This window comes from Pyrus communis, chromosome 10 (assembly GCF_041283825.1).
Source record: "Pyrus communis isolate YQ-2024b chromosome 10, ASM4128382v1, whole genome shotgun sequence".
Taxonomy (NCBI): domain Eukaryota; kingdom Viridiplantae; phylum Streptophyta; class Magnoliopsida; order Rosales; family Rosaceae; genus Pyrus; species Pyrus communis.
In genome coordinates, this window is record NC_142574.1 from 27,822,227 (window position 1) to 27,837,127 (window position 14,901).

General features: G+C 36.1%; 1 protein-coding gene, 1 long non-coding RNA gene and 1 other non-coding gene across 5 annotated transcripts; 1 reads left to right on the forward strand and 2 right to left on the reverse strand.

Annotated features, from left to right (window-relative positions):
* Positions 1-4,213: 4,213 nt before the first annotated feature.
* LOC137730365 (U6 spliceosomal RNA) lies at positions 4,214-4,316 on the reverse strand. The gene has a single exon (XR_011068127.2). It is a non-coding gene; the product is annotated as a U6 spliceosomal RNA (small nuclear RNA).
* A 2,769-nt stretch (positions 4,317-7,085) lies between these two features.
* On the forward strand, positions 7,086-12,232 carry LOC137729675 (protein ALTERED PHOSPHATE STARVATION RESPONSE 1). Of its 3 annotated transcripts, none has more exons than XM_068468678.2 (7): positions 7,086-7,662; positions 8,013-8,139; positions 8,252-9,201; positions 9,532-9,716; positions 9,863-10,086; positions 10,614-10,944; positions 11,575-12,232. In XM_068468678.2, the coding sequence occupies exons 3-7, from the start codon at positions 8,445-8,447 to the stop codon at positions 12,022-12,024; spliced, it is 1,947 nt and encodes a 648-aa protein (XP_068324779.2). In that variant the 5' UTR covers positions 7,086-7,662; positions 8,013-8,139; positions 8,252-8,444; the 3' UTR covers positions 12,025-12,232. The 3 variants fall into 3 exon arrangements, with proteins under 3 accessions (XP_068324779.2, XP_088534480.1, XP_088534481.1); XM_088678354.1 differs by having other exon boundaries at positions 7,471-7,701; XM_088678355.1 differs by lacking the exon at positions 7,086-7,662 and adding an exon at positions 7,685-7,741.
* An 830-nt stretch (positions 12,233-13,062) lies between these two features.
* On the reverse strand, positions 13,063-14,448 carry LOC148693825 (uncharacterized). The gene is made up of 2 exons (XR_015952553.1): positions 13,807-14,448; positions 13,063-13,599 (listed from the first exon to the last, which is right to left on the reverse strand). It is a non-coding gene; the product is annotated as an uncharacterized LOC148693825 (long non-coding RNA).
* Positions 14,449-14,901: the final 453 nt, after the last annotated feature.

A 14,901-nucleotide genomic window follows, 5' to 3' on the forward strand; every position in this document is an offset into this window, starting at 1 on the left:
AAAAATACAAAATAACGCTTGTGTGACATATGTGAAGGTAAATTAGTTCATTTTTTATACAACGACAAACATAACACTTATGTGACATATGTGAGCGTAAATTAATTTATTCTTCATACAATGATATATTTTTACATTAAGAGTGAGAAAACAAATTATTATTAAACTCGTCATTCATGAAGTTTAAATCTAAGATCTCTTGCAAGTAATAAATATATATTTTTGGAGGTGGAAAATAAAATAAAACAACCACAACACATAATCAAGGCATTACTTTGAATTATGACGATTATAAATCCTAAAATTGAAACTATAAGAACTAAAATAAAATGAGAAATGCTAAAGAGACACTCTCAAAGTAATATTTTTACTTACTCTTTGTTACTTCACAGTTTAATGTAATTTTCGTATTAACATTATAAAGCATCTCTCTGATTGATAAGACTTTTCATTTGTCAAATAAAATATCGTTCTGATTGATAAGACTTTTCTCTTTATCTCACTATAAGTTTCATGTTCAAATTATTCTTCCTTCTTCGTATAGTTTAGTCTGCTTATAATATTAACATCGATTCTAATAAGAAAAAATTTAAACTTGAACCAATCTATGGACGCTAAAATCATAATTCTAAAACAAACGAACAAAAACATAAAGTACACAACAAGTAAAGGGAAACTGCAATTTGACCAGGAAAGGGATAATCTTGTCTAATTATTAACCATAATTCTTTAGCTTTTCTTGTTCTTGTAGTTTAATGACAAAGAATAGAAGCAACATCTATCTGTTTCATCCAGCAAGCCCATGTGGGTGCGTCGCTAACGCCCATACGAAAATTAATTAATTATTCAGACCAAAAGAAGAATAATAATTAAATATAGTACGTGGACATTTTAAGTGAGATTTTGATTGATTTGGGGGAATAAAATTAAAAACAAGAAATTGATAGGGTTGATCGGAAAGATGGTCAATTTATTGTCCCATGCGGATGCAAATGCAAGAATTTGGAATTGGGACCGATCCATTCCCTCCCCCCTCCCCGCTGTATGGACGGCGACGAGCCTTTATGTGAGGGGTATATGTCGAATTTTAAGTTGTTTTTTTTTTTTGGTACAAGTGATATATTTACATTGGTCCCATTTCCTTCCCACTCCCCGCTATATCGATTGAGATGAGCCTTTATGTGAGGGGTATATGTCGAATTTTAAGTTTTTTTTTTTTTTTTTTTTTTTTTGGTACAAGCGATATATTTACGTTGGTCCCATTTCCTTCCCACTCCCCGCTATATCGATTGAGATGAGCCTTTATGTGAGGGGTATATGTCGAATTTTAAGTTTTTTTTTTTTTTTTTTTTTTTTGTACAAGCGATATATTTACACTTATAAGTTGATGATTGAGGTTAAACTATATGATGGGTTAGTCATAGTGACTTGGTATCGAACTTATCATTCGCGATAATCGAACTTAAAACTTTCTACTCATAAGTATTAAATAGTAAGATATATCACTAGACCGTAATACTAAGATGACAAATAAATGGAAACTAATTAGACAAGTAAATGAAGATGAAGATTAGGGCTGGGTTCAGTCGGAAAACCGTGTCAAATTCCTTGTGCCACCTGCCAGCCACGTACACATAATTACCAAAAAGCAGTTACCGCTAGCCAATCGTCTTCTTGCGGTTGCCAAAATCGATTCAGCCAAAATTATTAGCTTGTTCGGTTGGTAAATGGCACAACCGATGGTGTGCAAATAAGCTACAAAAACAACAGCTCAAGACCACACACCAAACCATAAAAGAGAAAAAGAAGTTGCTGCAATTTTTCAATTGATGATAAGCCAACATAAGCATAACTTAACAAATTAAAATGGAAATCAAATCAAAACTTAATAAACCAACAACAATGTCAACAAACATAATGCAAAAGGTATAAGTTCACAAACTCAAACTTCTTAACTAATATAATTGTCTGAATTCAATTGTAGCAACTAATGCATAAACAAAAAACTCAAAAGTACGATTCTGGTTATAAGAACCCCTTATTGTAATTCCAAAACAAATAACTTGTTGTTTTGATAATGCAACATCACTAAAGTAGTAGCAACTAATGCATGTGAAATCTTCCATGAATCAATTCTTCGAAGCACTTGGAATTGATGTTGCTGCTTGAGATGTAGAACCATCAACTATTTCAATTCAAATGTTATATAAAATAAAATAAAGTATGATTAGAATAAGAAGTAATATTGAATAATAAATTAAAATTATCAATAAACATTAGATTGAAGTACTATAATTAGAATTAGAAAAAATATAGCAATACTTACAATTTTCCAGTTCTTCACATGTCAAGCTTGTAAAAAATATCTAAAATATCAAAATAGAAAGAAAAAAAAATTATATATGTATATATATAGATATATATTGGTAGGTATGACATACCGTGGGTATGCAAAATCCAATACCATTAATTGTCGGTTCGGTCCCAACCGATTATGAAAAAATATCAAAACTATACCATACCATTATAAACCGACTGATATGGTTCGGTTGGTAAATCGGTTTATGGCAAAATTTTCCACCCCTAAAGATAACTTTGCATTTAGTGTTAATTTTCCAGCCCACTTCCCTATCAATGATGACCAACACATGTAAACCAGGGGTGAAATAGTAAATTGGGTGCAACATTAAAAAAAAAAAAAAAAAAAAGTTGAGAATAGGCGACAGTAACTGAAGGGCAATTTCGTCAAAATACTGTTAATGAACAATATTCTTCGGCTAAGTCTTAGTGTAGAATAATCTGCTCAACCAACTGAAAGTAAATAGGTGGGTAGGCCTAATCTCACTCTTACTCAATAGTCAATAGATCATAACAGATTAATGAACAAAAGAATTTAAGTAGGGGTGTCTTTCAACGTCATTAGCTAAGCAGCTGTCACAAAAGTTGAAAAACTCGTGTATTTTTGTTAGGCATGGCCTTACATTGATCTACTAGATGCGTGAGTTGCCTTAATTAGATAATTCTACCGAAATTTCTCTTTTCATAATAAGTTACAAAACCAAGCATAAAGATAAGAACTACAATCAAATATTATAAAAATAAATGTGAAGAGCCTTTAGCATCATTCAACTTGTTTTTTTTATTTGTTTTCACCTGAGGTTGAACTAAATATATTGGACTAAATTAATATACCATTGATTAAAGTTTCATGTTCATTGTATTGCTTAACATATATAATTAGGATTTGAACAAATAGAGAAATGCTAAGAAGATTATCTACCACTTCACAATTTAACGTCAATTCTTGTACCGACTTATAAAACATCGTGCAAAAAATATGAGGTGACAAAGAGTCCCTTGAACTGTGACGGTTAAGCAGGTCAATATCTTATATTGATTTTTTTATAGAGACAATAAGACAAAAAAAAAAAAAAATGTGAGAGGAGGAGAGGGAAGGGGATGAGAATAGGAGGGAAGAGAATCCTTCTCCCTCCTTAGCATACGTAGGTGTGAAGTTTTGTCCAAAGTTCAATGCAAAATGTGGAAACCCACATAAACATGAGTATTTATAGTGTATCATAATTTGTGTTGTTTGCTTTTTACTTCTTAAATACTTTGCAAAACAATAGACAACAAGTCACGCGGACTCAAACATTCAATTTTTTGAAACATTTTTATTGTCTAGAGAGAGAGAGAGAGAGAGAGAGAGAGAGAGAGAGAGAGAGAGAGAGAGAGAGAGAGAGAGAGAGAGAGAGAGAGAGAGAGAGAGAGAGAGAGAGAGAGAGAGTCAAACATTCAAGTTCAACTTACTTGATTAACGAGTTTGATACCTAATTATTATGATTGGATATGAAGTGTGAAAGAAGTAACTTTCTTAGCACAAATACAAAATAATTGTGTTAATGATTCAACTTCATATGAAAAAAGAATTGCACGTGTTATTAAATTAAGGACACGTGATATTATAACGTCGTATGCTACCGTTAAAAGTCGCCGCCACGGACCACAGGAGGATACATCCTCCTTCTCAGGTGCTTGCACCCCACTTCACTACTATCATATGTTGTACAGAATCAAAGGACAATGAATTACTGGAGATAAAAGATACTTCCCTGTAGCTTAAAACCCAAAACCTCATTCAGCTACGTATTTTACCCTTCGGATTCCGGCAAGCACCTTGATACAGCGGGAAGACGATGAAAAAAAGGGCAAAAAAAATTTGGACCATTTCTCGATTTATGCGTGTCATCCTTGCGCAGGGGCCATGCTAATCTTCTCTGTATCGTTCCAATTTTATCGGATGTCCCCGAAGGGACAAACAGTGTTATGGAGCAAACGTATATAAAGCGTCGAAGAATAGCATGACTGATCGATGTGGGACGAGTGTTGCCTTGTTTTCAAGGCTCAGTTTTCCTTCTTTACTAGTCAGGAGTGAGGCCCCAGCCCAATCTCCCTCAGACAGACCCAATAGGGCAATTTCTTCGTGGGTTGGATTCAATTTATCAAATTTAAATTACATTCTTCCTTTTCGTAGAGAAGCCCAAAGAAGAAGAAAAACAAAGATATCAAACACGAACATAAATATTTCGCCCCTTTTAATAGCCAAATGGTCAAAGGGTGGATCAAACTTCCAACTTCTAATTTTTATTACAATTTTTCAAGTTTTCATGAGTAATGTTATTTATACCATGTTTTTATACCATATTTTTATACTATCTTAGGTGGCATCTGATATGGACAATCATATCATTTGAATTAATCAGATTTTTAAATTTAGTTCATTATTTAATAAACTAATAATTAAGAAAAACGAGTTAATTAAATGATAATGATGGTATACGAGGAGTCCTTCTCCTTCATTTCCTTAGGTTTTTGCAAATTTTTCAAATGATGTCCACATTAGATGCCACATAAGGTGGTATAGAAATGAGGTATAAAAATATAGTATGAAAAGAGTAAAATATAGAATTCGTCCATGAATTCACACCCGAGTAGAATTTGTTTCTCAACTACTTTTTCATTAATTTACCAAATAAGCACCATTCGTTCTTTTGGTGAATGTTGTCAGCTTTTTTATTCAAAAAGGCTCGTGCCATACACGTGAGGTATTTTTTTTCAGCGGTACATTGGACGAGAAGAGAAGAGGGAAAATGCTCACAAAATAGATGGAGGTTATTTTGAGCAAATGGGCATGGATGCGAGATGTTAGCGGTACTATTGTGGCAATCATGGCAGGAAGAGTTGAAGGAGTGCGATCACCATTTCAGGTGGAGCTGATGGCTCCCAGGCATGCATGCATTATATTTGAAGCAGATTCAAAAGACAGATCACGTGCTTGAGGAATGAGGAACCACCCAACACTATCACCAACTTGTTAGAGAATAGCTCACGTGTTTAATCTTTACAATGTTGTACTCCTTTTCCTTAGATGAGTTGAAAGTTCTGGCAAGATTTGTTGTGTTCTATCCTCCATATAATATAACGTTTAATGTCTATGAATATTGTACCTTTAACATCAACATAATCTCCCTCAACATCCTTAGTATTGTGTGTTGAATTAACTAGAGGAAAACTGCACAGAAGCTTTACTTGTACCAGAAACATCCACAAATCCTTCCTAGCACAAGTCATTGCTTAGGTCAATTGGGACGTCAATTATGGCAACACACCCCCTGTGGTCCAATACAGGAGGAAAGTACATGAAACAAAGTGTTGCGTTCCTTTTTGGGTTGTGGGTTTTGAAAATTAAAAAAGTAAATAAAAGTGGATTGGTGTGCTATCCTATGTACTCTTGAAAAACATCTTACGTGCATGACACCTCGCTTTTTTAATGAGAAGGCTAACTGCATCCGTCAGAAGGATGAATGATACACGTTTTGATAAATTAAAGGATATAAATTAACGAAATATTAGTTAAACGACGAATCTAAACTCAGATGCGAGTTTAGGAAGAATTTTAAATGCAGTTTGTTTATACTTATTTCTACTCGTAGATGTGAAGTTTTAAATTCAATTCATATGAATACTATTTGATAGTTAAATATAGAATATTCAATAATCATAATATTATTGGATTGCTAGAAGCCTATTCGAACTCTCTCTTTAAAATTTAAAGTATATGCTTCCACATGAATTTCAGCAATCATTTGTTCTTATTCTATAAACTGAAACGAATCCAATGATTGATTCATTTTTTTAGACTGTGTTTAATGGATATCTTTAGGTCATTATTCAATTTTCATAAATTATAAAAAGCCCTTCCAATTTTAGATTTTTCAAAACAACTCCTTACTGAAACTTCTTAACTCATAGATTGATTTTAAATTCATGAACCGTCCCCCGAAATTTTTTTTTTGATTGTACAACTAATAAACACCACATTATAAAAAGAAAGATGAATTCGCAACTTAAGAAGTCTTTTCGAAAAGTGAACTTTGGTACTTTAGAAAAAGTAGTTTTCTGAATTCTTGTAGTTATCAAAACTTTAATTCAATTCATGATAATTGTTATTCAACGTAGGTTTTGAATATTTTTTCAGCAAACCCTATTAATGGTAGAAGCCTAGAAACACCACATATCATGCTTTCTTAGTACCTAAGAAATAAAAGTTATTACAACTTAATTACAATTAAAAACTCGAGAGAACGAAAAAAGTAGAGAAAAAGCGAACAGCGGAAAGAAGATACAGCAAAAGAGCTTTTCAAACACAAACTGGAAAAACTGTAGTGGGAGCTTTATGAACAAAGCCACCCAACTTCTCCTCGGCCCTCTTTTGCATACCAGAATGCGCACCTTTAGGTTTCACGCAGGTCATACGAAAATACCAACATAACATGGTCACGTAATGTTATTAATTTACTTTATATTTTGAGTAAAATAAGTTGACGTATCATGATAAATTACATGCTGATGTATGCTTTATATACTCAACAGTCTTTTTTTTTGTGCGACGTCACTTAAGTTTAACACGTGTACAATACATATTGAATGACGTAAGAGCATATTGCCATCAGGCTTAACATGCGACAGATCACGTAAGCCTAACACGTAAAAATATAAATTGAGTAATGTGAACCGTTGGAACTAAGACATTAATTTTCTAATGTAGAATACACACTCTCAATAATTTGTAGTTTTACCTCTCATTGCTAAAATGCGCCGAGGGGTAACACACTCTCTGGACCTCTCTGGGCAGCACTGTTGCAATTGGCGGAGTGGCCTTCCAAAAGGAAATCATGTCTGTCATTCATATGAAATTTTTTTTTTTATTGTGACGGAATAAACGTTATATATTTTTATATAAATAGCGTAAAACTTTACTTTTTAAGTTATTAATATTTTAACACCAAAATCTCATAATTTGTATAACCACATTGAAAAATTTGTCGTCATTCGTGATCGTGAGTTGCTTCTTGGGTAAGTATTTTTATATGTTGTGCTATAATGCGCCATCTTCCTCTTCTTGTCCTTGGATGCTTCTCTTTCTCTCTTCGGTCTCGAGCTCATCTCTCTCTTTCTCCTTGCTTTCTCTCTCTTCTCTGTGTGCTTGGAGAATGGTCTCCACTTGAGAAGCATGGAAAAGGCTACACACATTTGTTGAAGAAGATTCTACTTTCTGGCACAACGTTTTGAAAGCCCAATTCCCTGGTGCTACTAATAGCAGTGAGTGTCGTTTTACTGCTGTAGTTTTTTCTGGGCAAGGCAAATCTCTGCTCTTCTTTCTCTCTCTAACAGTTTCCATGTCAGAAGCATTGTTTATCTTGTTTTTTTGCTTTCCATTTTTTTTAATTAATATTTTTATTTATTTTATGAAAGTTCAAATTTTTATGTAATAGCATTTTCAAACACATCTGTGGAACTGCTTGGCAGGAAAAACACTTCTCTGAAAAGCTGCTCTAAAACCCATTTATTTTTTAATTCCAGTTCTGTTTGCTTATGGGGGGATATGGAGATTTTGGGAAGTGGGTAACTTTTTTTTTACTGATATTTTTGTTTTCTTTGGGGACTTGAAGCTCCGGAAGTGTGGATGCATGCAGTGCAAAGATAGCAGATTCATGATTTGGAGGATGAGACCTTTGATTCACTGGTGAAAGATGCCAACTTTATCTGTGTATGCTTGAAAATTCACTGAGAAGAAGGGTACCCACTTTACTTTTTCTCTTTTTCTTGTTACTTCTACAACCTCTGAAGCCTTCTGGTTTATGAAGATTTTGAATTTGTTGGGTTTTTATTTATTTATTATTATTTTCAGTGACCAGATTAAAAGGAATGCATGTAGTGGAAATTGTGAAAATTGGATGTGGAAGTTCTACTGTAGTTTCTTGATATGATGAGTTCTGAGTTCTCAAAGTAGTTAAAAATTGGATTTGGAAGTTTTGGTTTTGTAATTTCAGAAACTAGGAAGGAGATTGTGTTGTTTTTGGTAGAATTTGTTAATCTGGAAAATGGGTTGTGTTGCATCTAGGATTGATAAGGAAGAGAGGGTGAAGGTTTGCAAGGAGAGAAAGAAGCTAATGAAACAGTTGGTAAGGTTTAGAGGTGAATTTGCTGAGGCACAATTGGCTTATTTAAGATCATTGAGGAACACTGGATCAACACTTAGACAATTTACCGAGTCGGAGATGTTGGAGCTTGATAATACTGCTCCATACGGCTTGGAGTCGCCAGCTTCACCACCTCCCCTTTTGCCTCCTCCTCCGCCGCCACCACCTTTGAGCCCTGATTCGAGAAAGTTGGATGATAGTCACAGAGAAGAAGTTGGTCAAGAGGAGTACATAGAACGTACTGAGGATGATAGCAGCACTCCACCACCTCCTCCAAACCTGAGCTCTTCCTCACCAGAGCATCATAAACATGATGAAACGGTGGAATTGCTTGAGGAAAAATGGGAAGAGACTAAGATGGAATTTGAGGAAGACGAACAGGAAGAGGAAACAGTTGCTAATGTTGTGAATTCACCGCCTAAGAATCTGCAGCTCGCAGAAGCCATCATGGAGGATGTATCAGTGAAGAAGCGGCATACTAAGGACACTGCAGATGTGCCCATGGTACTATGGAGAAGCAAGAAGACCTTGGAGGGTATAGCTAAGGAGTTAGATGATTATTTTCTGAAATCATCAGATGGTTTAAAGGAAATTGCTGTTCTTATGGACATCAAAGGAGGGGACACTTTTCTGCCACTCATTACTAGCGAAAGCAAAAGTAAATGTTGTCGATTTTTGGATTTGGTTTCTCTTATACGTTGTCTCTTTTTATTTCTTGATAATTTTTTCTTTTGACAGAAACACAAACTTTATAACAAAGTTGGAGAAAAGTAAATTTAGCATGGTAGAGAAGTTTGTAAAATTAATTTTTACACTTCTAACTCGAAAATACATATCACATTAAAGTTAAAATTTCACATGTATTAGTTCTTTACAACACTCTGTTATTATGCAGCTTAATGCAGTCTCTATGTCTGTGTACTTGTGTTTACTGGCTATTTCACTTGTTAAGCTCTTCCACATATTTTCTTTGCTGTGCGATTTACAGGGGAGAGCTCCAATTCCACAAAGGTCTTTAGTGCATTCCCATGGAGCTGGTCTTCTAGGTCACTTCAATTTCCTAAAGATGCGGCTGAGTCTAGTGGTCCAAATGAACCATGCAGGCCAGGAGCTCATTGCATCACACTGAAAAAATTATATGATCACGAAAAGAAACTTTACAAAGAAGTTAAGGTAAGAATAGTAATTGACTAGTGTATCCAGTGAAGATAATCGGAACGCGTATTTAAATATCACAAACTAGCCTCGTTCCCCTCCTCCTAATCCTCCTTTTCCAGCTAGCCTTGTTTCTAGAGAATTTACTCATTTTCATTGTGCAGGAGGTAGAGTATACCAAATTTGAGCACGATAGGAAATCCAAATTACTGCAAAAACAAGAGGATGGAAACAATGACTGGACCAAGACTGAGAAACTTCGGTTAAGCGTTGAGAGTTTGGAGTCTGAAATCTTACGTCTTCAGGATTCAATCAGCACTACTTGTTCTTCAATAGTGAAGCTCATAGATAATGAGCTGTATCCTCAGTTGGTCACGCTAAGTTCCGGGTATTGTTGAGATTATGAAAGCCATTGTTTTTTTTTCTTGGTCTAGAAAAATAATATGGATGCTATTCTATTAGCTTTAAATTATGTAGGACAGTAGAATGTATAAAGTACTCTTGATCACTCAGGGAAAATTGTTCGTCACAATGACACAAATTATCTTTTTTTCTTTCTGTTCTCATTCATCTCAGTCACCCATGATGATATCATATCCTCCTCATGGTTCTATAAATGTCATTAGTACTCTTTCCTTCACACTTTTCTCTTGCATACAGCGGGGTGTTTAGTGGTCTTTCTTGATACCAACCAAGTAGCGAATACATGGAACAAGAAGTTGTTTTATCCCTAAGCACCCTTTTACTGAAGAAAAGCTTGATTTAATTGTATTTGTTTTGTCTTCAGAATTAAAGTTGCCATACCCTGAAGATGGAATTCTCAACTGCCCTTCTGCACCTTTTAATGGAATGTGTTGAAACACTTCCCTGCTTATTTGTATCCTGAGATGTCTTCTTTGTATGGTCCTCTTGCAGGCTTTTGCACTTGTGGAGAACGATGTATGAATGTCACCGAGTTCAGCATGATGTTTCCCAGCAGTTGAATATTCTTACTGATATTCAAAAGCTAGACTTGGGTAGCAACCATCATCACCAAGCTGCAGTTCAACTAGAAACCGAGGTCTCTTGTTGGTACAACAGCTTCTGCAAAGTCGTAAATTCTCAAAAAGAGTATGTTAGAACACTTACCAGGTGGATCCAACTTACAAACAGTCTTGTCGATGATGATCGAAAGAGTCTGTACTCATCTTCTGTTCACTGCATATGTGAACAATGGAATCTTGCCTTTGAAAGATTACAATATAAGGTACTTCTGTTATAACCTTATGTTGGCTATCACTGATTTTCCAGAAAATCTAACGTTCCTAAAAAGAAAATTCTTGATGATCTTATCTACGAGCTACTATATAAATGTTGTTGCTAAAAGTGGAGTGCACCATTAGATATGTTCCCATTACTCGTTTGGTTGGAGGAAGGTAAATTGCACATGGTAGTGGAAAGGACGACCTGGTCTATGTTTTTCAGTCTTTCTCACTTGTATTACAAAATACAAGGAGTTGGACGTTTGCTGTGCTGAGGCAAAACATGTGGTTGGCTTTTGACGGAAAAACAAATTTACGTGCATTTCTTGTTGCATATGATGAGAATGGAGAGGGTGTTCGATAGAGTATTAGATGCTGAGGTATTAGGCGATCAAGATCTACTAAGATATGGGAATTAGATGAATCAATTGTGAAGTTAAGGATATGGGAATTAGATACTGAGGTATCCTCGTAAGCATTTTGAAGTTAAGGATAACTGATTACTATTATGAACCATTCTATTTCGTAACTTAGTTTGTGCTTGGCGTTGTACTTATAACTCTGAAACTATAAATTACCTCCTGTGTTGTTTTATGTGGGGAGCTTTAACTTTTTATGCTTTTTCGTGCTTGCAGGAGGCAGCGGAGGCCATTAACAGCCTTCTATTAGCCATCCACTCGATTCTCATGCAGCAAGAAGAAGAGCACAATCTGCAGAAAAAATACGAGAAACTTGACAAAAGGCTGCAAAAGGAGTTAAATTCATTAGTTGAGATGGAGGAAAGGAGCACTGCCGAAGATGAGTACTCCAGTTTAGGCCCTAAGCATCCATTGTCACTTAAGCGTGCTAAAACTGAAGCCTTAAAGAAGCAAGTGGACAGCGAGAATGCTAAATATCTTAACTCGGTCCAGGTTAGTAAGGCCATGACATTGGAAAACCTGAAAACGAGCCTTCCTAAAGTATTCCAAGCGTTAATGACGTCTTCACGTCTCTATGTGGAAGCCATTGAATCTGTTTGTGGGCACATTAAACCAGCTGATGGTTTTGATTCCACTTCGGAAATTGCACTGCCCCCAACTTCATAGATTTATGCTTAGGGGGCTAGTGGGTTATCAACGTAGTTGAAGATTCATAAAAATCCTGAGCATTTTGTTAGATTGGCTGATCTTAATTGCTTTTTAAGATGCAGTTAGTGCTGTATTGCCCTGGTAACCACATCTGTCCCAAGAAACTAAAGAGGGGGGCGGGGGGACGTTTGTAAATCACATCGGAATGAAGTTACAGCTTTGATTACTTTGGGTCTTCGGAATCATTTGAATCGAAAATTAGCAAAAGAATGTCAAAATAATACTAAGCAGTACGCATACTTGCAAAAAGAAGTGAAATTTTTTTCTTTCTAAAGTACAGGTTGTTATAACAACTTATGAATTGTAGCTATATGCAGAGATGATAAAACTCTTTTCTGCTTGTTGCAATTTGGACATCTAAAAATCCTTGGCCCATGCAAATATGAAACATTTTTTGCTCTGATGGGTGAAGTCTGTCAATGGGTGAAGTCTTCGAAATCATCTTCTAATGGGTGAATTCTGTTGTGAGCCTGCCTGCCAATCACAGCCATACCTGAAACAAAAAGCCAAAGATTTGATAACGAAAAATCGAAGGGAAGTTGATTTTTGCACACCCTTTTTCTTCTTATGCACATTGATCGTTTGTGTTTCTTGATTCGTTCAATTCAAAGGTTAGAAATGAACATAAATGTGCAAGGGGAAAAGTTGCTTTTGCGAAAACCATTTCCCAAACAAGAAAAGCACACTTTAGACACTAAAATTTTTAGACATCAAGAGGGGAGCATTCTACAACCACCACCACCACCAAGCTTTATCCCACTAAGTAGAGTCGGCTTTATGAACCCTAGAATGTCATTATACTCGGTTTTGTGCCAAGTTTTCCATTGGCTCGAGTACTCCATATGTTTTTTTATAGTCTTTTTCAAGAAAAGATATGAAGAAAAAGCGAGTGCAATCGCGTTATATGATTCATACAACCGACTCCACCTAGTGGGATAAGGCTTGGTGGTTGTTATAGAATGCTCTCCTCTTGATGCAAATGTCTCCGCTATATCATTTTTGTTCGTCAAACCATTTTTCGGCATCAACATACATGGTTTTGTACTTATATGTATTACAATGTACTTGTACATGTGTGTATATTATTGAATGAGTTCAAGATTTTACCTTGTACTACTCTGAAGAAAGCTGACCACCATCCTTCCCTTGGTATATGGTGTTGATTCAGTGTGTCTTCTGTAACTTTGTCATGCTTCCCTTCCAAAACTCCCTGTAGTGTTATTACTGCATCATTTGTTTTCATGAGGATATTGTTTTTGTCTTCAATGTCCATTCCTCGAAGGTCATTTTGCGAAGAAGTGAGACTAATAAGGCTAACTGGGCAGCAGCGGCCCAGCGCGAAGAGGCTAACCATCCCCTCTGACTCTGACCAGCCAGCTGCTCCGTTCGGTCTCTAACCACCTTATTCTGTTAACCTCCGAATACCAGGCCGCGCTAGTATTCAGCATTCGCAGGTCCTGTGCTCTTGACCATCTTGGAGAAGGCACTCTCTTCGTTTGATAGGAGTTTGTCCGGGGAGTCATGTTCCAGGACCTAAATGGAGAGGACGAAGGTTATGAGTTTAAGTACTCGGAAAATTGGTAAAATATTATTGTATGAGCCCAATACGATCTTCCTCTCACAAAATGCACGTGAGAACCGTTTTTACATAGCGGAACCTACATGCATATCCTGAGAGGGAGGTTACATTTGACGGGCTCACACAAGGATTCCTGCTTGCATTAAAGTGAGGGCACATACCTGACCGGCATCCAGAACCAGAATTCGATCACAGTCAATTACGGTATTTAATCTGTGAGCAATAACGAGCATGGTGCATGATTTGAACTCTTCGCGAATGGTTTTCTGGATAAAAGCATCAGTCCCAACGTCGACAGCAGCAGTTGCTTCATCAAGAACAAGAATCTTTGATCTTCGCAGCAATGCTCTAGCAAGACTTAATAGTTGCCTCTGCCCAACGCTAGAGAGAGAGAGAGAGAGAGAGAGAGAGAGAGAGAGAGAGAGAGAGAGAGAGAGAGAGTCGAACATTCAAAAGTTCAAAATGACGAATTTGATACCTAATTATTCTGATTGGACATGAAGTGTGAGAGAAGTACTTTCTTAGCACAAATACAAAGTAATCGTGTCAATGATTTAACTTCATATGAAAAAAAAATTGCACGTGTTGTTAAATTAAAGACACGGGATGCTACAACATCATATGATGCCATTAAGAGTCGCCGCCGTGGACCACGAGAGGATACATCCTCCTTCTCAGCTGCTTGCAAACCGGTTCACTACTATCATATGCTGTACATAATCAAAAGACAATGAATTACTGGAGATAAAAGATACTTCCCGTAGCTTAATACAGCGGGAAGACGACAGAATCCTCCTTCTCAGCTGCTTGCAAACCGGTTCACTACTATCATATGTTGTACATAATCAAAAGACAATGAATTACTGGAGATAAGAGATACTTCCCGTAGCTTAATACAGCGGGAAGATGCTTGCAAACCGGTTCACTACTATCATATGCTGTACATAATCAAAAGACAATGAATTACTGGAGATAAAAGATACTTCCCGTAGCTTAATACAGCGGGAAGACGACAGAATCCTCCTTCTCAGCTGCTTGCAAACCGGTTCACTACTATCATATGTTGTACATAATCAAAAGACAATGAATTACTGGAGATAAGAGATACTTCCCGTAGCTTAATACAGCGGGAAGACGACAGAAAAACGACCGGTTCACTACTATCATATGCTGTACATAATCAAAAGACAATGAATTACTGGAGATAAAAGATACTTCCCGTAGCTTAATACAGCGGGAAGACGACAGAATCCTCC